The following is a 26,702-nucleotide window of genomic DNA, read 5'->3' as shown; positions in this document are numbered from 1 at the left end:
TGTACCAGGACCATAGCCCTCCATATCCCGTCATCCATGTACCTATCCAAACGTCGCTTAAATATTTAAATTGAGCTTGCATGCACCACTTGCACTGGTAGCTCCTTCCACACTATCACAATCCTCTGAGTGAAGAAGTCTCCCCTCAGACTCCCCTTAAACTTTTTACCTTTTACCCTTAAACTATGACCTTTGGTTGCAGTCTCACCCAACGTCGATGGAAAATGCCTGCTTGCATTTACCCTATCTATACCCCTCATAATTTTGTATACCTCTATCAAATCTCCTCTCAATCTTCTACGTTCTAAGTTATAAAGTCCTAACTTATTCAATCTTTTCTTATAACCCAGGTCGCCCAGACCCCACAACATCCTTGTAAATTTTCTCTGTACTTTTTCAACCTTGTCTTCATCTTTCCTGTGGGTAGGTGATCGAAACAGCACACAATGCTCCATATTAGACCTAACATCCTATACAACTTCAACATAACATCCCATCTCCTGAACTCAATAATTTGACTCATGAAGGCCAATGTGCCAAAAGCTTTCTTTATGGCCCTATCTACCTGTGACACCACTTTCAATGAATTATGACCTGTATGCCCAGATCCCTTTGTTCTACCGCACTCCTCAGTGCCCTACCGTCCACTGTGTAAGACCTACCCTGGCTGGTAATACTGAAGCTCACACTTGTCTGCATTAAATTCCATCTGCCATTTTTCATCCCATTTTTCCAGCTGATCCAGATCCCTCTGCAAGCCATGATAGCCTTCCTCACTGTCCACTACACCAACAATCTTTTAAACTCCATCAAGTACAGGCCCAGAGCCATCAAACGCTCCTTATGGTAACCTTTTCATTCCAAGAATCATTCTCGTGAACTCCTCTGCAATGCCAGCACATCTTTTCTTAGTTTCCCTTATGAAACTTCCGACCAACAAGTCTTTGGCATGAGAAAGGAAACAGGAGCACCCGGGGAACCCTACAGTCAAAAGGAGATCAGGGGAACTGTGAGGCTGCTGGCACCATCTGCGCTGAAAGAATGGAAGTTTGTTCAAGAGCATTGCTAGGACATTACGTGGTCTACCTGAAACAGCAGTGCAGAAAGGTTTAATTATGTTTGAAAATGATGCATTTTGAAAGCTGAAGAAACAGCAAAATGGACAGTACTTTAAGAATTGTAGCCAAGACTGTGAGCTGCATGCAGATGAGTATTACAATTAGTTTTATGTCAAATGCCTTTCATATCAGGGTGTTACAGTGGCATAGTTATTAGCATGTCACTTACAGTGACCCAGGTTCAATTCTCTTTGCTGTCTGTAAGGAGATTTCACGCTTGCATCATGACAGTATGCTTCCTCCGGATGCTGCAGTTTCCTCCAAAGATGTATGGGTTAGGTAGTTGATAGTTCATGTGTGTGTGGGCTCACTGGACCGAAAGTGCTGTATCTCCAAAAATAACAAATAAAAGCCACTGTATCCTCCCCCACTCATCACGTTGCAAAGCGTTTCTCTTTGGTACGTGCAATTATACATGGTACAGAAATGCAGAATGGCTTTTTTTAATCCTTAGTTTTTACAATCTCTGGTCAAAACATGTCGGCCACAGTAAAGATTCTGCCGGAAGTTCACAGTGCAAGAACCTGTGTGGCCAGCAGATATCCTTCAGCATTTAACCACCTTCTCTGAGGTCATGGAAGAGACAAATTCTCCAATAAAACTCACTGAATAAAGTACTTTTATTGTTGATGAGAAAAGATGTTCCCCAATGAAGTAAGGAAATACTGACCCCGTTTCAACAGTCACCCGGAATGGCTGAACTAAACAACAAAAGAAATGAGATGGTTGATGCAATTGGACAGGATTTCAGGCAGTTTTTAATCTTACAAAAACTATGATTTAAAAAATCGTAATCTTTATCCCTATGTTTAAGGGTAAATAATCTGCACTGGTTAGCCTTGTGCACTGGCATTAATACTGCAAGCGTAGTTCTTAGAAATTTTAAGGGTATCCAGAGTTTATAATTACCAGTAAAAGCATGATAGTTAAATGGACAGACAGCACTCTAACTAGGAGCAGTTAGCAACGGATGCCACAGAATGGAGGTGTCTTGCAGGCTGGATGTACCTTCAATGTTATGACCAGATCCACTATCACCAGCCTATAAAACTGCCGCTGAACCCCCAGAGTAACGCTGTGTTGGGGTGGCAACATTTCCAGTTGATCCTGAAGCACAAGATGAAGACCCATCTGATTGTCCCCAACATTTCAGCTGAGTTAAATAGAATGCTACATTTGCACTGATACATTTTAAACCCAAAAGAGATACAACATACTGAGCAAACGAAAAATCCAGAGCAACCTTCTCCCCCACCAAGCAACAATTAGGTAGATCCAGGACATTTTTATGATTAGCTCTGATTAGCACAATGACAAAAAACCTCGTATAACAGAATAGGGACTTGATTTTTGGCAATTTTTGAAGATTTTTTTTTCCTGCAAGCAGGAATCAGTGATCCATACGACCCTTTGTAGAAGCAGTCAATATGCATTATCCCAATGGCAGACTTTCACAGTTCCAGTTGTCACTTGCTGAGGAAGAATCCAAAGAGACTGCAATCAAGAGCTTCACCTTCTGAGATAATCACATTCCACTCCCTTCAACACAAGTGTAGAAGCTGCTTGAAATGTAACAGCAATGTGCTTCACAGTTTAAGTTCAGATGTCAACTAGAACTGGAACAGTCATTTATGAAACAACTGATTTTGTAAAACCATCCGATTCTGACTTTGAAGCCTTTAGGTCCGTACTTCTTTACATGACGATCACGTCTCTCTATCTAAAGAAGAATGGTCTATAATTTGGATAATATTTGGGGTAAAGCAGCATGTGGAGACCATTGCACTCACACAGGATTAAAGATATTAGGACTAGAGGAAAAATGATCCTGGCATTCACAAAATAAATCCTTTCCTTCCTAATCGAAAAGCTTCGCTTTGGATCTGTGGCTGTTTGCATGGTGATAAGATGGCAGCACATTCCTGGAGTTGGAGTCTTCACTGTCGCTGTCACTGTTGTTCCAATCGGGCTTCAGTGGCGTTAGCTCAGGGGCAACAACATCGCCATCCTGCAGGCAGGTACAAAATGTGCTATAATTTACTACTGGTTTGAGGGGTAAGTGGTACATTTAAACTTCACAAATTTATGTTACACTTCTTTGCACTTCCAAGCATCCTCTCAGACATTAAATCCACATTGAAAGTCATCTTTCAACCAACACTCTCTCCAACTGTGTGGGACATACCATCCCAACCTCAGCATTTTTTCAAGGAACATAGAACAGTACAGCACAGGAATAGGCCATTCAGCCCACATTGTTGTGCCACACCCACTAAAAAGCAAAAACACAAGACCCAAATAGTAATCCCTCCTACCTACACCATGTCCATCTCTCTCCATCTTCCTCAAATCCATGTGCCTGTCCCAACTTCTCTTAAAAGCCTCTGATGTATTTGCCTCTTCCACCAAACCAGACAACACATTCCAGGCATCCACCACTCTTTGAACAAATAAAACTTACTCTCACATCCCCTTTGAACCTACCCCCTATTACCTCCAATGCATGCCCTCTGGTATTAGATATTTCAATCCTGGGAAACAGATACTCTCTGTCCACTCTAGTTACGCCTTTCATCATCTTATAAACCCCTATCAGATCTCCCCTCAGCTTCTGCCACTCTAGAGAAAACTACCCATACTCTTCAGACATGACTAAAGGAAGTCCTGGTCATAGTCATAAAACCGGTCCTTTGGCCCAACTGGTTCATGCTGTCCAAGATGCCCCATCTAAGCCAGTCCCATTGGCCAACATTTGGCTCATAACCTTCTCTGTCCAAGCGCCTGTTAAAAGTTGTCATTGTAACTGTCTTGACCACTTCATCTGGCAGTTTATTCCACAAAGATACCATCCTTTGAGTAAAGAAAAATGCCACTTAACTTCATATTAAATCTCACCTTAAACCAATGCCCTCTAGTTCTTGATTCCCAAACTTGGGGATAAGAAAAGTGTGCATTCACCCTACCTATGCCCCGTACGACATTATACCCCTCCGTAAGGTCACCTCTCAGTCTCCTGTGCTCCAAGTCCAGTCTCTCCCTAGAACTTAGTCCTGGCAACATCTTTGTCAACAAGTTGTTGTTTCTGGAAGTTCACTATTGCAAATGATCTCTCCTTGGTTTTGAGGACCTGAGTTTATAAGGTTGAACAGGTTAGAACTTTATTCCCTAGAACGTAATAGATTGAGAGGAGATTTGGTAGAGGTATACGGGTCACCCTTGGGCAAGGTGTAGCATCTGCTTAGCAACCACCCCCCAAGATCAGGGTCATATGGAGTAATGGGAGCAGGTAGTGAATGGTTGTATGAGCAGCTAATGCATATCACAATTCCTGGTTATGTGACCCGTGACACCAGGTAATCTCTGAAGAGTATTGATAACGGCTGGGGTCACCCGTCTTGTAAAGAAATTGCCCAGAAGAAGGCAATGGCAAACCACTTCTGTAGAAAAATTTGCCAAAAACAACCATGGTCATGGAAAGATCATGATCGGCCATGTCATATGACACGGCACATAACGAACAAGCAATACAAAATGACAAGGATTATAAACAGGGTAAATGCAAGCAGACTTTTTCCACTGAGGTTGGGTGAGACTACAACTAGAGGTCATAGGTTAAGGGTGAAAGGTGAAATGTTTAAGGGGAACATGAGGGGAAACGTCACACAGAGTGTTGAACCAGCTGCCAGTGGAAGTTGTGGATACAGGTTTGAATTCAACATTTAAGAGAAATTTGGATAGGTACATGAATGGGAAAGGTATGGAGGACAATGGACCACATGCAGGTTGACAAGTCTAGGCAGACTAATGGTTCAGTATGGGCTAGATAGACAGAAGGGCCTGTTTCTGTGCTGTAGTGCTCTATGAATTTACATTGCAGCAGTGGCTAAACTTCAGAGTCACTTCATACCATGAGGACACCATGAACATGCAATACGAAGACAAGTCTGCGTTTTTAAACATTATCAAGGCACTTGGAATCTATGACTTGCTCATATCCTGCTAGGATCTTGATCTGTCACAGTCGACAGAAAAAAAATTGGCCAGGTTTAGAGAGATGGGCCAAATACAGCTCAGGTAGGCAACATGGTTGGCATGAATGAGTTGGGCTGAAGTTTGTAAAATTATGAGACTCACGGACAGGGTAGACGACCGGAAACCTTTCCCAGGGTAGAAATGTCAAGCAACAACAAATTTCACGACATATGCCAGTGATATTAAACCTGATTCAGAAATACTGAAGGACATGCATTTAAGGTGAGAGCAGGAAAGCTTAGAGGAGATGTGCGAGAATAATTTTTTTTAAAAAGAGAATGATAGGAGCCTGGAATTGGTTGCCAGGGATGGTTATGGAAGCAGATGTGACAGTAGCATTTAAGAAGCTTTCTGACATACACGCAAATAAGCAGAGAATGGAGGGATATGAATCACACACAGCTTGGTAGTGTAGGGGCTAGCACAATGCTGCACAGTACCAGCGACCCGGGTTCAATTCCCGCTGCTGCCTGCAAGGAGTTTGTTTGTATGCTCTCCTTGTGACTGTGACTGTGTGGGTTTCCTCCCACAGGCCAAAGAGGTATCGGTTGGTTGGTTGGTCATTGTAAATTGTCCCTTGATAAGGCTAGGATCAAGATTGCTGGGTGGCGTGGCTCGAAGGGCCAGAAAAGCCTATTCTGTGCTGTATCTCAATATCTAAATAACAGAACATGCAAGCAGAAGAAATTTAGTTTAATTTGGCATTATGTCCAGTACTGACATCATAGGCCAATGGACCTGTTGCTGTGCTGTACTATGTTCCAAATGTATGGCAAGGGAATCTCACACACCTACAACAGGTGGAAGACAATACCAGGTTCTTATCAGACTCCTGATCTCCAAGAGGACAACAACCTTGTCGTAGGATTTGGAGGCTTACGGAGCCAGGGCTTTATGCTTTGGCTCTTGGTAGGGTCACTCATGCCAAGCAGGTCAAAGGGTACAGGTCAGACTAAGAGTGGCCCACTGGTCCTCCAGCTCTGGGGGTTCAGCTCAGGGATAACAATCCTGACTGGTAAAACAAAATTGTTACAGAAACAGCAATGAAGAATCCTTCTACATCTGAGTGCGACGGTATTCCTGAGTCTCCACTTACGGCATGCATGACTGAAAACCGAGAGGAAGCTATTGACACTTTGGAGGAAGCCATGAACACCAACCAGAGATGGAGGACCTTCATTGTTGCACTAACACCAGAGAAGTAATGGGCAGTAACACTCCTGAACAGATGATAAGCTAGATTCTTGACCTCACAATAATCTACGTTATTATTTTGCACTTTATTGTTGACCTACACTGTGTCTGTATGGTTGCATTTACACTGTATCCTGTATTGTTGCTTTACCCTATTGTCTGGAACGATCTGATCCGCATGAACAGTATGCAAGACAAACTTTTCACTGTATCTTGGTATATGCGAGAACAATAAATGGATATCGATACCACTAATATCATCAAAGTACAACACAGCCAAACAAAGAACGCCCATGACAATGAACTGCAGAAACTTATTACGGTAACACCGAGGCGTCTCCCTCTCCTTACCCTGGGCTTGGTAAAGTTCCTGTTGATGCACCACTGGACAAAGTGCTTCCGTGCAGCCTGCACACTTCTCTCGTCTGTCTTCTTACAGTACACTTGGATCAGCTGCTCTGTAAACCTCTCCGGCAACAGCTGGGATACCTGGGTGGGCACCAGAGAGAGAGAAATGGTCAATATCCACAACCACACGGAGACCAAAATAAGGCTTCATGAGTAATGTAGCTAAAGGCCCCGTCACCTCCAGGGAACAGGAGAATCCCAGCTCAGACCTAGAGAGACCCACACCATTCAGGCCATGCTTTCTTCTCATTACTACCACTGGGAAAGAGGTACAGAAGCCTTAGGTTCCACACCATCAGGTTCAGTAAGTTATTCCCTACAACCACCAGGCCCCTGAACCAGAGTGCATAAGTTCACCTACCACGACTCTGAACTGATTCCACAGTGATACTTTATTTTTGCACTGCTTACTTAACTTATTAAAATACATGTACTTCTTACCGTAATTTACAGACTTCTTTTTAATTACATATCACAGTGTACTGCTGCCACAAAATAAATTTCATGACATATGCCAGGGACATTAAACCTGACCCTGAACCTACAGAACCACTTTCAAGGACCCTTTACCACTCAGTATTTTTAAAATTTGCATAATTGGTTATTTTTTTTGTAAATTCTATTGCATTTCTTTATTTCCTGTGAATGCCTGCAAGAAAATGAATCTCAAGGTAGTATATGATAACATATATGTACTTTGATAATAAATTTTGGTGAGTATTAATCTGTATCTTTTACCACTTCATTAATCATTTCTCTTGCTTTTTGCACTTTATTCAGCACGATAGCTTGGCCATTAGCGTAACCGCTATAACAGCACAGCAACCCGGGTTCAATTCCCATTGCTGCCTGTAAGGTGCTTGTATGTTCTCCCTGTGCCCGTGTGGGTTTCCTCCGGGTGTTTCGGTTTCTTCCCACAGTCCAAAGACATACAGGTTAATTGGTCGTTGTAAATTGCCCCGTGATTAGGTTAGGCTTAAATCAGGGGATTGCTGAGCAGCACGGCTTAAAGTGCTGGAAGGACCTATTCTGGTGCTGTACCTCAATAAATTTTGATAGATAGATGATAGATGATAGATAGATAAGTAAATAAAAGTCTCCCAGTTGCTCCGGTTCCCTCCCACATTCCAAAGGCGTACAAGTTAGTAGGTTAATTGGCCACTTAATTGGTTAATTGTAATTGGGCGGTGTGGACTCAGTGAGCTGGAAGGGCCTGCTACCATGATGTACCTCCAAATAAAATACCCTGTGCATGTGTTATTAGTAAATAAAATGAAGTATTTTCTTGTAACCTTTAACACATGTACACTGCCTCCATTGTTTGCAGATTCCTCTTTCTATTGAATCAGAAAAAAACAAGGAAGGAATTTTAAAAATGCTCATTACAGGAAGTTACCTGATCCTTACGGATTTTGATTGTCCAGTTGGGGTTATTCTTGCAGTAGAATCGGAACTTGTTGATAGGGTCTTTCTCTGCCATTCCATAGTCCATTCGAACAACCTAAGGAATATTAAATAGTTATTCATTTTGGCAAACTCGAATGCACTCTCCTCTACAAATAAAGTAATTTGTAATTCTGAGGAACTTAGCACAAAATCCCAGGACGCCTCAAAGCCAAGACAATCAATGACATCCATTTGAAGATCATTCGCTGTTGCAAAGCATAAAACATAGAACACAGAACACAACAACACAGTACAGACCCTTCGGCCCACAATGTTATGCTGACCTTTAACCTACACTAAAATTACCCTTCCCTCCCACATAGCCCTCCATTTTTCTATCATCCATGTGCCCACCTTAAGAGTTCTGAAATGTCCCTAATGTATCTGCCTTTTAAAATTAAGGTAGATATACCTTAAAATTATGCCTCGTCGTATTAGTCACTTCCACTCAGGGGAAAGTTTCTGGCTATCCAGTTATGCCTCTATCAAGTCACCCTTCATCCTTCTTCACTCCTAAAAGAAAAGCCCTAGCTGGCTCAACGTATCCACAAGACATACTAGATTTAGGCCATTCGGCCTGTTGAATATGCTCCAGCATTCCATCGTGGCTGATTTATTATCCCTCTCAACCCCATTCTTCTGCCTTCTTTCCACGACCTTTGACTCCCTTAATAATCAAAAACTTCTGCTTTAAGTACACCCAATGACTTGGCCTCCACAGCTGTTAGTGGCAACAAATTCCACAGATTCACCACCCTGTGGCTAATGAAATTCCTCCTCATCTCTGCCCTAAAGGGATACTATTCTATTATGAGGCTGTACCCTCTGGTCCTAGACTCTCCCAACTTGGGAAACATCCTCTTCACATACACTCTATCCGGGCCTTTCAATATTGGATAGGTTTCAAAATCCTCATAAGATATGCTCTCTAATCCAGGAAGCATACTGGTAAATCTGCTCTGCATCCTATCCACATCATTCCTCTAATGGTATGTGCAGCACTGAATGCAATACTCCAACTGTGGTCTAACCAGAGTTTTATAGAGCTGCAAAGATACAGCAGTGGAGATGTGCACCACAGACGCCAGATGAGATGTTTTGAAGTCCTTTGCAGACCTGGTGTACGCATCAGTAAACAGTTACAATACCCATTTAGAAGCTCATATCTCTTCTGATAATTCCATAAACAAAAATATCAAAATAGATGCCACCCACAAACCTTTTGAACCAGTATAATTCAAAGGTCAACGAAGCAGTAGCCAATCAGAACCAAGGCAAGCAAACAGGGGCTGAAATGTCTGCAAGCTAATTGCTAAGCTCGGTGAACACCACATCAATAACTATACTATTTAGAAATGATGCTATTTTCAATTGTCTTTTTAAAAGATTAGTATTCATTTTATTACAGGTTTCCAAAAAATGCTTCATTTATTTCAATCTGTCACTGTTAACCTGGTATAAATAGTAAAAATAGTTAAAAACGATGCATACATGTAAACAAGCAACAGGATTAATCTTTTTTCCCTCTTAAGAAAGCCTATAATTATTGTTATTAATTTGTTTATCAATGATCATCTCTGCTCAAAATTACCATATGCCACACAAGAAGATTACTTCATAGATTATTGCCAACTTGGATACACGCTCTCAAAAAGGTTTGCCACCCCTGCTGTGTACATTAAAGATAAAGCAGAAGATAATTGACAGATTAGGTCAACGAGCAAAGATATGGCAGGTGGAAACTAGTGTCAGGAAGTGTATGGTCATGCACTTTAGCAGACAGAATAAAACATAAGACTATTTTCTAAACAGGGAGAAAATTCAAAAATCCACAGTGCAAAGGGACTTGGGAGTCCTTGTGCAGGATTCCCTAAAGGTTAACTTGGAGGTTGAGTCTGTGGTGAGGAGGGTAAATGCAATGTTAGCATTCATTTCAAAAAGGACTAGAATATGAAATCAAGGATATAATGCTGAGGCTTCATCATCATCATCAGCGATCACTGTAGTCAAGTGTGGTTCTTTTCCAGGTGGTTAGTCTGGTCACTTGTGGGTCTTGAGATGACTGAAGAGGTTGATCCGTGACCCACAAGTCCCAAGTCTGCTTACAAAGCTCAAGTGAGGCTTTATAAGGGACTGGTGCAGCCTCACGAGTTTTGAAAGCAGTTTTGGACTCCTTATCTCCGAAAGGATGTGCTGACACTGGAGAAGGTTCAAAGGAGATTCACGAAAATGATTCTGGGATTGAAAGGCTTATCACATGAGGAGCATTTGATGGCTTCAGGGCCTGTACTCGCTGGAATTTAGAAGAATGAGAGGGATTCTCATTGAAACCTATCGAATGTTGAAAGGCCTCGATAGAGTTGATGTGAAGAGGATGTTTCCCATGGTGGGGGAGTCTAAGACCAGAGGACACAACCTCAGAATAAAGGGACGTCCATTTAGAATGGCAATGAGGAAGAATTTCTTTTACCAGAGGGTGGTGAATCTGTGGAATTTGTTGCCACAGTTGACTGTGGAGGCCAAGTCACTGAGTCTATTTAAGGCAGAGGTTGATAGCTTCTTGATTAGTCAGGATGTGAAAGGTTATGAGAAGACAGGAGAAAGAGGTTGAAGGGAAATGAGTCAGCCATGATCAAAAAGGGTGGAGCAGATTTGATGGGCCCAATGGCCTCATTCTGCTCCATTGTCTTATGTTGCCTTACAATAAAGATTAGTTTTATCTGTCATGTGCACATTGTAACATAGAGTGAAATCTGCTGGCAGTATCAATAACCAGCACAGTCCAAAGATACGCTGGGGGCAGTCGGCAAGTGTCACCCTACTTTTGGCGCCAACGTAGCATTCCCACAACTTACCAACTCTAACAGCTTTGGAATGTGGGAAGAAACTGGAGCACCTGGAGGACACCCATGTGAACAAGAGAACATACAAACTCCTTACATGCAACAGTGGAAATTCAGTAACGCTGTGCTAACTGCTATGTTGCTGTGCCACCATTGTGGAAGGAGTGCTGCCCAAGCATATGGAGAATTCTCCAATGCAGCATTAAATAGCCGTGACTCACATTTACAATGAAATCTTCTGCCTGGAGTTGAATGTCCACAGGTGTAGACGGGACCGCTGCAACCACTTGATCAGCCAGACTGTCAAACTCTTCCTGCAGGACAGACAACACTGCAATTGGTTGGATTAAGGTCAGCTTATGTTATGCACAAAACTAAATCTTCTGTACACCCACCACAGTGTGTGGCAGTGAAAATCCCTATAGCGATGTTCCCAAGGTCCATCTAAACCAGGGTTTCCCAACTTTTGTTTATGCCATAGACACCTTAGCTAGTCCAGTAAAACCTACGGGACCCTTCTCAAAGTAATGTATTTAAATATGTCAAATAAAATGATAATTACAAAAGAAAGCAATTATACTGAAGTACAGTTATCAAAATACACAAAAAAACCTATTTTGTGAGATCGTAATATTGTGCTTCTTTATTAACACCTTAAGTAACAAGACTACACACTGGGTGGCGGGGTGGAGATACGTCTCTATCAAAGGAAGTGTTATAGCGCTCCTTCCCTCCACTAGTTTGCTGGTCACCCTTGGGCAGGGTGTAGCACTTGCTCAGCCCCACCCCACCCCCCCACCAATCAGGGTCACATGAAGCCATGTGAGCAAGTGGTGAGATGGTCATATGAGCAGCCAGTGCATATCCCAAGTCCTGGTTATGCGACCACTGACACCAGGCAGACAATCTCTGAAGAGTATTGATAACGGTTGGGGTCACCACCTTGTAAAGACACTGCCCAGAAGGCAACGGCAAACTACTTCTGTAAAAAAATTTGCCAAGGACAATCATGGTCATGGAAAGATCACAATCGGTCACGTCATATGACATGGCACATAACAAACATTTAAAATATAGGCAAGTTAAATTTTATTTTTTAAAGACATATCAGTGTGAAGGATACTGTTGCTTAGCTTGAAAATGAATGTTATGACTGAAATCCTCACCCTGGCCATCTCTGATGTGCTGTCTGAAACCCTCACCCTGGTACTGCTAAGACTACTTTGGTTTGTTGCCTACATTCATCATTGAAGGAAATGCTAAATTTCAGTTAGAGGTCAGTGAAAATAAAGATGTAAATTTTTTCCCATCCAAGTTTCCAGAGACCCTGGAATCTATCTAGAGACCCGGGACCCCAGGTTAAGAGCTACAGCTTACTTAACAGTTCCACAACCCTACCCACTGAATCCTCACCCTTACAATTACTGCAATTTATATTTGCAAAGTCAAGTTTATTCTCATAGTCACAAGAAGAGGTCTGCACAGGTGCTTGCAACAGCATCACAGGCAAAAAGCATCTGAGGCATCACATTCACAAATATCCATAATTTATAAAAGAATACAAAAAAAAACAAAAAATAACGAAAAAGAAAGGAAATCTGCAGATGCTCAAAATTCAAAGCAATGCACAGAAAATGCTGGAGGAACTCAGCAGGTCAAACAGCATCTATAGTAAAGAATGAACAGTCAATGTTTCAGGCCAAGATCCTTCATCAGGACTGGAGGGAAAAATGAGAAGTCAGAGAGGGGTGGGGGAAGGGGAGGAAGAAATACAAAGTAGTAGGTGACTGGTGAAACTGGGAGAGGGGGAGGGGTGAAGCAAAAAGCTGGGAAGTTGACTGGTGAAAGGGATACAGGGCTGGAGAAAGGGGAATCTGATAGGAGAGGACAGAAGGCCATGGAAGAAAGAAAAGGGGGAGGAGCACCAGAGGGAGATGATGGGCAGGGAAGAGGATAAGGTGAGATAGCAAAATGGAAATGGGAAATGGTGAAGGGGGATGGGGTTCATTACTGGAGGTTCAAGAAATCGATGTTCACGCCATCAGGTTGGAGACTTTCCAGATGGAATACAAGGTGTTGCTCCTCCAATCCGAGTGTTACTATCACAGCAGTAGAGGAGGCCATGGGCTGACACGTTGGAATGGGAATAGGAAGTAGAATTAAAATGGGTGGCCATCGGAGACCCTGCTTTTTCTGGCAGGTGGAGTGTAGGTGCTCAGCAAAGCTGTCTCCCAATCTACGTTGGGTCTCACCGATATACAGAAGCCACACCGGGAATGTGAGATACAGCAGATGACCCCAACAGACTCACCTGGGTGATGTGTCGCCTCACCTGGAAGGACTGTTTGTGGCCCTGAATGGTAGTGAGGGTGGAGGTGTAGCACTTGTTCCATGTGCCAGGAGGGAGATCAGTGGAGAGGAATGAACAGAGAAGGGAGTTGCACAGGGAGCGATCCCTGCGGAAAGCATAAAGTTGGGGTTGGTGGGGGTGAGGGAAAGATGTGCTTGGTGGTGGGTTCTCGTTGGAGAAGGCGGAAGTTGTGGAGAATTATGTGCTGGGCGCAGAGGCTGGTGGGGTGATAGGTGTAGACAAGAGGAACCCTATCCCTGGTGGGGTGGTGGAAGGATTACGTGCTGCATGCAGAGGCTGGTGGGGTGATAGGTGAGGACAAGAGGAATGAAAGTGAGTGCACAGACATGAAGCCTGGAGTAGCCAGAGCAGGCCACAGCCACAGCTCAGTGCAGAGTCAGAGAAACATAGAAAACTTGCAGCACAATACAGTCCCTTCGGCCCACAAAGCTGTGCCAAACATGTCCTTACCTTAGAAATTACCTAGGGTTACTCACAGCCCTCAATTTTTCTGAGTAAACGTTACAGGGCAGCAAGCAGAACTGGCCCAAACCCCACTTCTGCTCACAATACCTTGCTTTTTCAATCTGGCCCAATGTTTAAGTCACCCAAACACTGGGTCATTCCTTGCTCTACGATGTGGGCCCTGTGGCTTCAATACAACTCTTCCTCACCTTCACCTGCCACTCCATTGTTTGCCATAAATTTCACCATAAAAGGTGTTACTAATAAAGCATTTAGTTCTATTCATTGTTTTGTTTACCACCAATAAGCTGTTGCTGGGCTTCACCAGCACCATCTTAAACTGGGTTAGGTACGATTTACTGGCATAATCTAGTTAGGTAAGTGACCTACTTGTCTCCATTCTCTTGACCAACCCGTGTAACGTTTACCTGCTGAATTATCGTCTCTGCTGCAGGCTGCGTCTGCCCGATCCATTTGTAAAGACGGCGACAAATGACATTGTTCAGAATGTGCCTCGCTTCCTGCAGCTCGGGCTCAGAGGAATGCAGGATCTGTTCAAAGATACTGTCTGGGCAAAACAAAATCAGAATCGGGCTTATTACCACTAACATATGTGGTGAAATTTGTCGAGTAACACATACAAAATGCTGAAGGAATTCAGCAGGTCAGGCAACACCTACAGACATAAACAAACGGTTAACGTTTCAGGCAGAGACCTTTCACCATGACTGGACTTGCCGAGTTTCTCCAGCATTTTGTGTGTGTTACACTGGATTTCCAGCATCTGCAGAACGGCCTGTATTTGTGAGTGTTGTTTTGCAGCAGCGTTTCAGTGCAGTACATAACAGAACAAATACTAAAAGTTACAATAAGAGATATAAATAAATAGATGCGAAAAGAGAGCAAAATGGTGAGGTAGTGTTCATGAACTGCTCAGAAATCTGATGGCGGAGAAGAAGCTGCTACTAAAATGTTGAGTGTGTGTCATCAGGCTTCTGTACCTCCTCCCTGACGGTAGTAATGAGAAGTCATGAAAAAAAAGGATAGACTGTAAACAGGAACATCTACACTGATCTTCCAAGTAATGCAACTTTGGGGAGGCAACAACACACTGCCAACCCGTCTCTTTTTATACAATGGACTCCTACCATTAACCGGGGGCTCCGGGCAACCCTTGTCCTAGAGGTTCACCACAACCAAACTTCCCCAAAGGACCAGCAGCCCCAGAAATAAATACAGCAGAATGAACAGCCAATCAGAATCAGAAACAGGTTTAATATCACTGACATGGCATAAAATGACACACACAACACGCTGGAGGAACTCAGCAGGCCAGATAGCACCTATGGAAAAGAATACTGTCGTGGTTTCAGGCCAAAACCTTCAGCAAGACTGGAGAAAAAAATGATAAGATGTGCTGTTTTGTGGCAGCAGTATACTGCAATACATAAAAAAACACACATACACTGCATATATAAAAATTAAATAAGTAGCGCAAAAAGAGAGCAAAAATTATGAGATAGTGCTCATCGTCCGTTCAAAAATCTAACGAAGGAGGGGAAGAAGCTGTTTCTAAAACATTGAGTGTGTGTCTTCAGGCTCCTGTACTTCCTCCCTGGTGGTAACAAGAAGAGGGCATGTCCTGGGTGATGGGGCTCCTTAATGATGGATGCTGCTTTTTTTTTGAGGCATCACCTTTTGAAGGTCTCCTCGATACTTGGGAGGCTAATCCCAGGTTAGAGCTGGCCGAGTTTGCAACCCGCTGTAATGTTTTCCCGATTCTGTGCAGTGGCCCCTCCTTACCAGATGGTGATGTAACCGGCTAGAAGGCGCTCCTTGATACACCTGGAGTCTTTGGTGACATACAAAACCTCGGCTATAAAGTCATTCTGAAACTGGGTTAATCATGGATCAGTCTTTAGCTGGCAAATTTCACATTTCACCCGTTCAGAGTGCACCTTATTGTCTACTAGCACCGCACTTCCACTGCAACGGTAATTGAAGCACTACAGTCCAATCCAAAGGCACTGTAGCATAGAAACAGGCCCTTTGGCCTATCTAGTCCATACCAACCTGTATTCCTACCTAGTCCCATCTACGTGCGTTTAGACCAATGCCCTCCCAACCCCTCTCATCCATGTACTTGTCCAAACATCCACCATTTCTGCTGGCAGCCCATTCCACTCGCATCACTCTCTGACTAAAGAAGATCACTATCAGGTTCCTCTTAAATATTTCACCTAGTCACCCTCAACCTATAAACCTCTAGTGCTAGTATCATTCAACCTCTGGGGAAGAAGCCATCATGTATTCATTCCATCTACACCTCCCATAATTTTGTATACCTCTGTAAGATCTCCTAACTCTTTGATGCCCTACCATCAGGCAGGAGGTACTATAGCATTAGAACAAGAACTGTTAGGATGGAAATCAGCTTCTTCCCCCAGACTGTGAGACTACTGAACTCCCTGCCACATCCACGTCTCACCATGTAGGCAGCACTAGTAACATCAGACAGTAAACTTTTTAACTGTGTCATAAATGCACCTTATCACTTGTTAATTTATTTGTGGTGACATTACTTTATCTGTATGTGTGTGAGTTATATTTACTGTGTCGCGTAACTTGGTCTGGAAGAACGTTGCTTCATTCGTACATGAGTACAGCTGAATGACAATAAACTGAACTTGAACTTGATCATTCTCCTACGCACCAGGGAATAAAGTTCCTCTTTAACCTTAGCCTCCTTTCACCCTGTGATTTCAGTCTCTGAGGCAGATGTGGAGAGCATCCTTCAGGAGGGTGAACCCACAGAAAGCATCCAGGCCAGTTGATCACTTGTGCTGATCAACTAGCTGGAGTGTTCGCCATTATTTTTAACTTCTCGCTTTGGCAGCCTAAGGTACACACCTGCTTCAAACAGGCTTCAATTATACTGGTGCTTAAGAATGTGGTAACTTGCCTCAATGACTAGTGCACAATAGCTCTGACATCCACTGTAATGAAGTGCTTTGAGAGGTTGCTGATGAAACATTTCAACTTCTGCCTTGGATCCACTCAGTTTGCCTACTGACACAACATGTCAATGGGAGATGCCATTTCATTGGCTCTTAACTAAATCCAGCACCTGGACAGCAAAGATGCATACTTCAGGATGCACTTCATTGACTACAGCTCAGGATTCAATACTATCATCCCTTCAAAACTAATCAATAAGCTCAAGTCCTAGGCCTCAATACCTCTTTGTGCACCAATCCTCCATTTCTTCACTTGCAGACCCCAGTGAGTTCAGATTGGCAACACCTCCACAATCTCCATCAGCACAGGTGCGCCACAAGGCTGTGTGCTTAGCCTCCTGTTCTACTCGCTTTACACTTATAACTGTGTGGGGCAAGCACAGCTCCGATGCCATATTTAATTTGCTGATGACACCACCATCATTGCCAGAATCAAGGGTGGGGACAAATCAGCATATAGGAGGAAGATTGAAAATCTGGCTGAATGCTGCCTCAACAACAATCTCTCACTCAATGTCAGCAAGACCAAGGAGATGATTGTTGACTTCAGGAGGAGAAAACAGGAGGTCCACGAGCCAGTCCTCCTCAGGGGAATCAGAGGTAAAGACCATCAGCAACTTTAAATTCCTTGGTGTTACCTTTTCAAAGGATTTATCCTGCATCTAGCACATAACTGCCATTATGAAGAAAGCACGACAGCATCTTTACTTCCTTAGGAGTTTGTGTAGAATCTGCATGTCATCTAAAACTATGACAAGGTTCCATAGATGTGTGGTGGAGAATATAGTGACTGGTGGTACATGGAACACCAATGCCCTTGAATGAAAAAGGAGTGGACACAGCCCAGTCCATCACAGACAAAGCCCTCTCCTCCACTGAGCACATCCACACAGAGTGTGTCACAGGAAAGCAGTATCCATCATCAAGGACCCCCTCCAGCCAGGCCATGCTTTCTTCTCATGGCTGCCATCAGGAAAAGGGTACAGGAACCTCAGAACTCGCACCGTCAGGCTCAGGAACCAGGAATCAGCAATCAGGCTCTTGAACCAGAAGGGGTAACTTCACGCAACGCATCACTGAACTGGACTCACTCTCAAGGACTCTTCATCTCAGGTTCTCGATATTTATTGCTTATTTATTTATTAACATTGTTATTATTGTTTTTATTTTTTCTCAGGTCAAGCTGGTAAAACCTAAGGTAAGGGCATGGCCAACCACACTTGGTTCTCAATTGCTAGGAACTTTCAGACTACTCTAGTGGTGTTTAGTATTGTGGCTTTCTGGAGATTTATATAAACATTGTTGAGATCTAATTACTTAATGCCATTGTGTAGTGACTTTGGGATGATACCAGTTGTAGATATTACTATCAGGACAATGTTTACCCTGGTCATGGTCCATAGTCTTTCAATTTCCTCTTTTAATTCAGCATATTTCTGGTGTTGTTCACTTATCAATTTCTGTATGTTATGTGTGTGTGGAATGATTATATCTATTAAGTTGTTCTTGCTTGTTAATCCTGTAATATTATATCCAGATGGTTATTATAGATTGTCCTATCTCTAATAATGGATTGGTCATAATATAATTCGTAGGACTCTCACTTTTTAAACTGGATCAGGCTTGCATTTATAGTAAGGTATGGTGTCTTTTATGAGTTTGTACTTTAAAGAAAGATTTTGGTGAATGATGTTGCCACTTGATTGTGCCTGTGTCAGTAATCAGATTGCTGCAGGGTCCTGGAATGTGTTGGATTGTTTCTGGTTTCTCCTGGCATTTACTGGATTTATTGTCTTGAATTTGTTGGTGTTTTATTATGTAATTTTGATTTTTTTTGTGTTAACCACCTGGTCCTGTACTGCCACAGGAACCCCTCTGTTTCCGGGAAAAGTCTCCAACTCTAAGCCAGGCGTTCAACATGTCCTTGTTGTCATCTAGTCTGCTCAGATCATGGGGATGTCTTCCATGGAGCTTCATGCTCCTCCATTGGTTCACCTTTTCTTCAATAGTGGTAATTCCTTTATTCTTCTGGGTTGTGCTTTCTTTCACGTTTAGTGATGCATACTTATCAGAATTGCATATGCTCATATGGAGTGCTGAATCCTGTTTTTGTTGACAAAAACGTAACCTCAAAAGTTTTATCTGACTATTGTGTAAATTTTTCACATCTATTATTCTTCTTCCTTTTTCGTTCTAGGCAGTGTTAATATAAGTACGTTTGAGTATTGGTCCAGCCAATCGGTCTCCATGCTGTAGGACTGCTTCGATGACGTCAGCTGGTATGTCTCCGAGTTCACGGATGGAGTCATGTGCTTCATCCGGAAGTGCATCGACAAAGTCGGTCAGGCTCTTCCCAAACCAGAAACCCTAGTTCCACACAAGCAGCACTTACCGTGCGACACAGAACTCATGCTGCCGGCAATCAGCAGGAGCTCAGGAAAAGCAGCTACAATCTGTGCAAAGCCATCAAGGCTGCGAAACAATAATATAGGGACAAGATTGAGCCAAGATGCACTACAAATAGCACAGGTGACTTGTGGCGAGGATTGCGTACCATCGCGGACTTCGAAGCCAAATGTCGTGGTGCCGCCAACATCGCGGCCTCTCTCCCAGATGAGCTGAATCGCTTTTACGCTCGGTTTGATGTCGCTAACTGAGCCTCCGAGGAAAGCCAGCGCTACAACCTGCAACCTGGTCACCTCTGAGGCTGAGGTACGCAGACGTTTTCAATGAAGGCTGCGGGACCAGACGGCATCCCAGGGCGAGTACTCGGATGTTCGCAGACATTTTTAATCTCTCCCTCTCCCAGTGTAGAGAGCCCTCCTGCTTCAAATTATCCACCTTTGTCCCTGTACCAAGACAGACCAAGGTAACATGCCTGATCAACTGGCGTCCTGTCACACTCACCTCAATAATAAGCAAACGCCTTGAGAGCCTGGTTGGGGACTACATCTGCAGCTTGTTAACACACACACTGGACCCCCTCCAATTCGCTTATCGACACAACTGATCGACAGATGGCACTGCTCTACATACCGTGCTTACACATCTGGAGAAGAAGGATGCTTATGGTAGAGCATAGTCCCATCCAGGCATGACAAGAAGCTCAGAGACCTCGGCCTTGACCCTGCCTTGTGTAGCTGGTCCTGGACTTCCCATCAGATCGCCAGCAGGTGGTAAGAGTGGGCTTCCTCACCTCCAACCTTCTGATTCTCAATAGAGGAGCCCCTCAGAGCTGTGTACTGAGTCCCCTCCTTTACTCCCTGTATACCCATGACTGTGTCGCCAGCCACAGCTCCAATCTGCTAACTAAATTTGCCGACAACACAACATTACAACAACACAAGGTTAATTCCTGGGATGTCCGGACTGATTTACGCAGAGAGGTTAGAGAGACTGGGCTTGTACATGCTGGAATTAAGGAGATTGAGAGGGGATCTGATTGCAACATATAAGATTATTAAGGGATTGGATAAGATAGAGGCAGGAAATATGTTCCAGATGCTGGGAGAGTCCAGTACCAGAGGGCATGGTTTGAGAATAAGGGGTAGGTCATATAGGACAGAGTTAAGGAAAAACTTCTTCTCCCAGAGAGTTGTGGGGGTCTGGAATGCACTGCCTCGGAAGGCAGTGGAGGCCAATTCTCTGGATGCTTTCAAGAAGGAGCTAGATAGGTATCTTATGGATAGGGGAATCAAGGGATATGGGGACAAAGCAGGAACCAGGTATTGATAGTAGATGATCAGCCATGATCTCAAAATGGCGGTGCAGGCTCGAAGGGCCGAATGGTCTACTTCTGCACCTATTGTCTATTGTCTATTAATTGGCCTCATCTCAAACAATAACCAGGTGGCCTACATGGAAGAAGTCATCTCTTTGACACAGTGGTGTCAAGAAAACAACCTCTCCCTCAATGTCGCAAAAGCAAAGGAGCTGGTTGTGGATTACGGGAGAAATGGAGACGGGTTAACCTCTATGGACATCAATGGATCTGGGGTTGAGAGGGTAAACAGCTTCATGTTCCCCGGCATCCATATCACCGAGGACCTCACGTGGTCTGTACACACCAGCTGTGCGGTGAAAAAGGCACAACAGCGCCTCTTTCACCTCAGATCTTTCTTGTATGCTATTCGTACAGTGCATTAAGGTAGAACAAGGCAAAACAATATCTGCAGAATAAAGCAACACCTACAGAGAAAATTCACACTGGTGAACAATATGGTGCATGATCATAATGAGGTAGATGGTGAGGTACTGCACTGGGGAACTTTTTGATTGTTTTTTAACAGCTGGTTAGAAACTATCCTTGATGTTGGTGGAACATACTTTCAAGCTTTTGGTTCTTCTGTCGGATAGCTGAGGGGAGAAGAGAGAATGCCCAGGAAAAAAAAATTCACTAGAAGGGATTTGGATTAGTAAATGAAGGTGAAGGACGACAGGGAAAGACCAGGACACTGGGATTTACTGGTGGGCTCTGACAGAGAGATAGCACAGTTACAAGACAATAAGATGAAAAGATAAAGGAACAGAATCAGGCCATTTGGCCCATCGAGTCTGCTCCACCATTTCTTCACAGCTGACCCAATTTTCTTCTCAGCCCCAATCTCTAGCCTTCTCCCCGCATTCCTTCATGCCCTGACCAATCAAGAAACTATCAACCTCTGCCTTAAATATACATAAGGACTTGGCCTCTACAGCTGCCTGTGGCAAAGAATTCGACAGATTGACTGCTCTCTGGCTAAAGAAATTTCTCCTCATCTCTGTTCTAAAAGGACACCCCTCTATTCTGAGGCTGTGCCCTCTGGTCTTAGACTTACCCACCATTGGAAATATCCTCTCCACATCCACTCTATCAAGGCCTTCATATGACAAGCCATTCAATCCTGGAATCATTTTCATGAATCTCCTTTGACCCCTCCAGTTTCAGTACATCCTTTCCAAGATTAGGGGCCCAAAACTGCTCACAATAAGCGAGGCCTCACCTGTGCTTTATAAAGTCTCAATTGCTTTCATTTTCCAGTCCTCCGCAAATGATTGCTAACATTGCATTTGCCTTCCCCACCTCAGACTCTACTTGCACATTAACCCTTAGGGAATCCTGCACAAGGACTCCCAAATCACCTTGCGATTCACACTTTCTATTTTCTCTCCATTTAGAAAGAGTCAGCTCTTTTATTCCTTCTACAAAAGTGCATGACCATACAGTTCCCAACACTATATTTCTAATGATTTGATTTCATTTTTCATTAGTGTCAGAGCAACACCGCCCCCTCTGCCTTCCTGCCTGTCCTTTCGAAACAATGTGTATCCTTGGACATTCAGCTCTTTCTCTCTTATTCCGTATACTGCGCACATTCAAATATAAATCCTTCAGTTCTGTATTCACCCTTTTCCATTTTTCCACCTTTTATGTTGCAACTCATCCTGTTGACTGTAATTTTTCCCTATCAACAGCCACTCCACGTTGCCTCTGTTTGTAAACCAGCTACCTCATCTTCAGCACTTTTATCTGCCTTTCCTGTGATTCTCAATGTTACATTGAAATACACACAGCTCAGGACACTACAAGTACATGCTCAACCTTTTGATTCCTAACTTGGTCTGTGAGGTCTTACCAACATCTGCCTCCACAACCTCTCCACTGTTCTGGCATTCTGGTTCCCATCTCCCTGCAACTCTATAACTGTGCAGCATTAACAGACCTTCCTGCTGGGGTATTAGTTTCCCTCCAGTTCAGGTGCAAGTCGTCCATCCTGTACAGGTCCCACCGTCCCTGGAACAGAGCCCAATGAAAGTTGTATGCCCTCCCTCCTCCATCAACTCCTTAGCCCCGTATTAAACTGTATAACCTTCCTAGCTGTGGCCACGAGAATGTGACATGGATAGCAATCCTGAGCCATGTGCTAGCGAGGCCAGAACTAGGAAGATTATACAGTTTAGTGGGCTGAATGGCCTCATCCTATGCAGCGGACATCCAGCATTTGAAGAGTAAATTTAGGCCAAACTTAAGGACAGGAGTACTCACCTGTGAGCTTGGTGTAAGCCTCCATGTCATCAATGGATGTTGACATTCTATACTGCTTCCCACTTGCTCCACTAATCTGGATATGCGGATCTGCCAACACCATTGCCTCCGTGATCCTGGTGGATTAGACAGAGACAGGGTTGGATTCATAAAGGCCCTTCAACCCACCCAAGTTCCTGCTAACCACCACATACCTATCCGATTGCAGAATTTACCACAGCCTTGCACACCACAGCGATTCAAGATTTTGTAAATGTTGTGACAGTACCAGCCTCCACAATCCCCTTTACATGTTCCAGACTCCCATCACTCTCTAGACAAATTAAAATTGCTTCTCAGATCTCAACTAAATCGCTTATCACTGACCCTAAAACTTTGCCCTCCATTTTGCTATGATGGAAGATCCAAGCCCTCATAATTTTTTATGCCTCTGAATGGACACTGCCTTCTGCCTCCTCAAGGTAAACAAATCCAGGCTTATCCATTTTCTCCTCATAAATGGAGCACTCCATACTGGGCGATAGCCTGGTGAATTCCCTGCACACCCTCCCCAATATCATCATGTCTTTTCAATGCAGAATCAGATTTATTATCACTGACATGTGTCATGAAATTTGTTACTCTGTGCAGGAATAGATTTAAAAATACTATAAGCTACTATAGTTGACGATTATACCACAGTGGTGGGGCTCATCAGCAAAAATGATGAAACAATGTACAGGGAAGAGGTCAAACACCGAGAGAGCTGGTGCAGTGACAACAACTTGATGCTTAATGTCACCAAAACCAAGGAGATGATCGTCGATTTCAGACAGTCTCAGCCTGAGCACACACCCTTCAGCATCAGCGGTTCCACAGTGGAGAGAGTGGAAAACATCAAGTTCCTTGGGGTGCAGATCTCGGACAATCTCACCTGGTCCAGGAACACCACTGGGATTGTGAAACGAGCCCAGCAGAGATTGCACTTTCTGAGGAAGCTTAAACAAGCATCACTTCCCACTAACATCTTAACTACATTCTACAGAGGCGTGGTTGAGAATGTGCTGACCTTTTGCATCACAACCTGGTACTCCAGCTGCAGTGCTACCGACAAAAAAGCCTTGCAGAGGGTGGTTAAGGGAGCAGAGAAGGTTATTGGGGTCTCCCTACCTTCTGTCCAAGACCTCTTTCAGAGTCGGTGCCTCCAGAAGACACGGTACATCATTAAAGACCCTTCACACCCTCTCCATGAACTGTTTGTTCTTCTGCCATCAGGTAAACGTTACAGGAGCATCAAAACTAAAACCACAAGGTTACTAAACAGCTTCCTCCCACAGGCAGTCAGACTGCTAAACAGCTGCTCTACCTGACTCTGCTTTGGACACTTTTAACTTGCACTGGATACTTATAACTTGTTTTTAACTGACATGTGGCTGTTGTGTTTTACTATTTATTGTTACATTTATTATTTAGTGTTGCATTTGTTATGTTATGATTGCACTGCTCCTGGGAAACGCTGTCTCATTCTGCCCTGCACAGCTGATGTACGGTTAGAATGACAATAAAGTTTTTGAATCTTGGATCTTGATTAACTCAGAAAACTCACCCTCGTTCCTCAATCACACTTTCTTTACTTGTGCACAAGAACAGCCTGGCCTCAGTCACTAAATTTTGTTCTGACGTCAGAACAAAGAAATGCCAATGTTATCTGATTCGACTAGATGGGTACAGGAAGCATGGGAGTGCCTCTACTTCCTCAGGAGTCTGCTAATATTCTGCATGACATCTAAAACTCTGACGAACTTCTAAAGATGTGTATTGGAGAGCATATTGACTGGCTGCATCACAGCCTAGTACAGAGACACCAATGCCCATGAACGGAAAATCCTACAAAACGTAGTAGATACAGCCTCGTCCATCACGGATAAAGCCCTCCCCACCAAGGGCATGCTCCCTTTTCATTACTGCCATTAGAAGAGTGGTACAGGAGCCTTACAATACACACCACCAGATTCAGGAACAGTTTTTACCCCTCAACCATCAGGCATTTCAGCCAAAGGGGATAACGTCACTCAACTTCACTCGCCCCATCACTGAACTGTTCCCACAATCTATGGACTCACATTCAAGGACTCTTCATCTGATGTTTTCAATATTTATTGCTCATTTATTTTTTTCTTTCTTTTTGTATTTGCACAGTTAGATGTTTTTTGCACACTGGTTCAACGTCCAAGTTGGCACTGTCATTCATTGATTCTATTGCGGTTATTATTCTATAGATTTATTGAATATGCCCGGAAGAAAATGAATCTTAGGGTTGCATATGGTGACATATATGTAGTATGACAAATAAATTTACTTTGAACTTTGATACTGACCAATTGGCAACATTGTGTATGGTCAAATTCCTTGTATGAATAATCAATCACCAATCACACTACGATAATACAGATATTAACAGCCAATAGAATCTCCGCATTGCTGCTGCAGTTCTACACTGCAGTAATTGAGTCTGTCCTGTGCACCTCTATCATTGTGTGGTTTGGAGCCGCCACCAAGCAGGATAGAACCAGACTACAGCGCACAGTGAGGACTGCCGAGTGCATCATTGGAGCCTCCCTGCCCTCTATTGTGGACCTGTACTCTTCCAGGTTGAAGAAGAGGGCGGGGAACATCATAAAGGACTCCTCCCATCCTGCGCACGGACTGTTTGATCTGCTTCCGTCTGGTAGGCGCTTCAGATCCCTCCAGACTAAGACTAATAGGCACTGGAGAAGTTTTTTCCCTACTGCGGTCACTTTGCTGAACAGTTAACTGCCGGTTAACTATTACTTAGATTGCACTACCTGTATGTATAATCTATATTTTCATTTATATTTATCATTATTATTGTTATGAGCAGAGAGACAACATCTGCCAGAAGTAAATTCCTTGTATGCGCATAGGTACTTGGCGATTAAAGTCTGATTCTGATTAAGGGCCAATAATACTTCAGAATTAGGAAAGTAACTGACTAATGACAGTGTTGCCCTAGAACCCTTTGTTTGCATCTTTATCTTATCTCGGTAGGCCAGATGGCTCCAACTCCATGAAGGGCAAACGGGAGCTATGCTCTTCAAAGGCCCCTCTTGCCTGGCTAACCGCACCCTATCTGTAAACTATCCTTGTCTGGACTTGACCTTAACCCTTGCCTTGCTGCAACTTCCACATTGCAATAAGAAATAGTGCAAAAAGATATCACAATTGTGCTGTAACATTCATGGACCGCTCAGAAATCTGATGACGGAGGGGAAGAAGCTGCTCCTAAAACATTGAGAGTGAGACTTTAGGGTCATGGATTGAGGTAATGAGAAGAGGGTATGTCCTGTGAGGGTCTTTAATGATTGATGCTGCTCTATCAGGTTTATTATTAGTGTCTTACATAATGGGCAGTCTGTTGTTTTGTGGCAGCAGTACAGTGAAAAGATGTAAAATTGCTATAAATTACAAAATAAATGAACAGTGCAAAGAGAAAGGAGAAACATGTCCTTTCAATGGTGTGGGCCACTCTCCATCCCAGGCAATCTTCTGGTGTCCTTCTAAGGTTTGTAAAAAAGGGAGAGACTGGAATTTTTGTTCAAGAAGCAATTGCCAATTCTTTGCCAAATGTTGACCCCAATGATTCATTGTGCCTTAGGACAAAATTCACACAAGCCAATACCAGTGACCCAGATTCAACTTCCGCCTTTGCCTGTACGGAATTTGTACATTCTTCCGGTGTGGGTGAAGGTTTCCTCCAGGTGCTCCAGTTTCCTCCCACGGTCCAAAGACATACTGATTGGTAGG

The 26,702-nt window shown here is 43.5% G+C and overlaps 1 protein-coding gene across 1 annotated transcript in view; it reads right to left on the bottom strand.

Annotated features, from left to right (window-relative positions):
• Window positions 1-1,720: 1,720 nt before the first annotated feature.
• The window catches only part of LOC140736212 (deoxynucleoside triphosphate triphosphohydrolase SAMHD1-like), a 55,947-nt gene continuing 30,965 nt past the window's right edge, over window positions 1,721-26,702 (bottom strand). Inside the window, exons 11-16 of the mRNA XM_073062123.1 lie at window positions 22,899-23,014; window positions 14,285-14,424; window positions 11,263-11,355; window positions 8,149-8,253; window positions 6,696-6,833; window positions 1,721-3,126 (exon numbers count right to left, since the gene is read on the bottom strand). Of these exons, the coding sequence (XP_072918224.1) occupies window positions 2,977-3,126; window positions 6,696-6,833; window positions 8,149-8,253; window positions 11,263-11,355; window positions 14,285-14,424; window positions 22,899-23,014 (742 nt within the window). The 3' untranslated portion in view covers window positions 1,721-2,976. The remainder of the gene's footprint in view (window positions 3,127-6,695; window positions 6,834-8,148; window positions 8,254-11,262; window positions 11,356-14,284; window positions 14,425-22,898; window positions 23,015-26,702) is intronic.

This window comes from Hemitrygon akajei, chromosome 11 (assembly GCF_048418815.1).
Source record: "Hemitrygon akajei chromosome 11, sHemAka1.3, whole genome shotgun sequence".
Classification (NCBI taxonomy): domain Eukaryota; kingdom Metazoa; phylum Chordata; class Chondrichthyes; order Myliobatiformes; family Dasyatidae; genus Hemitrygon; species Hemitrygon akajei.
The sequence above is the reverse complement of the archived record's forward strand: the minus strand, read 5'-3'. Positions and strand labels throughout refer to the sequence as shown.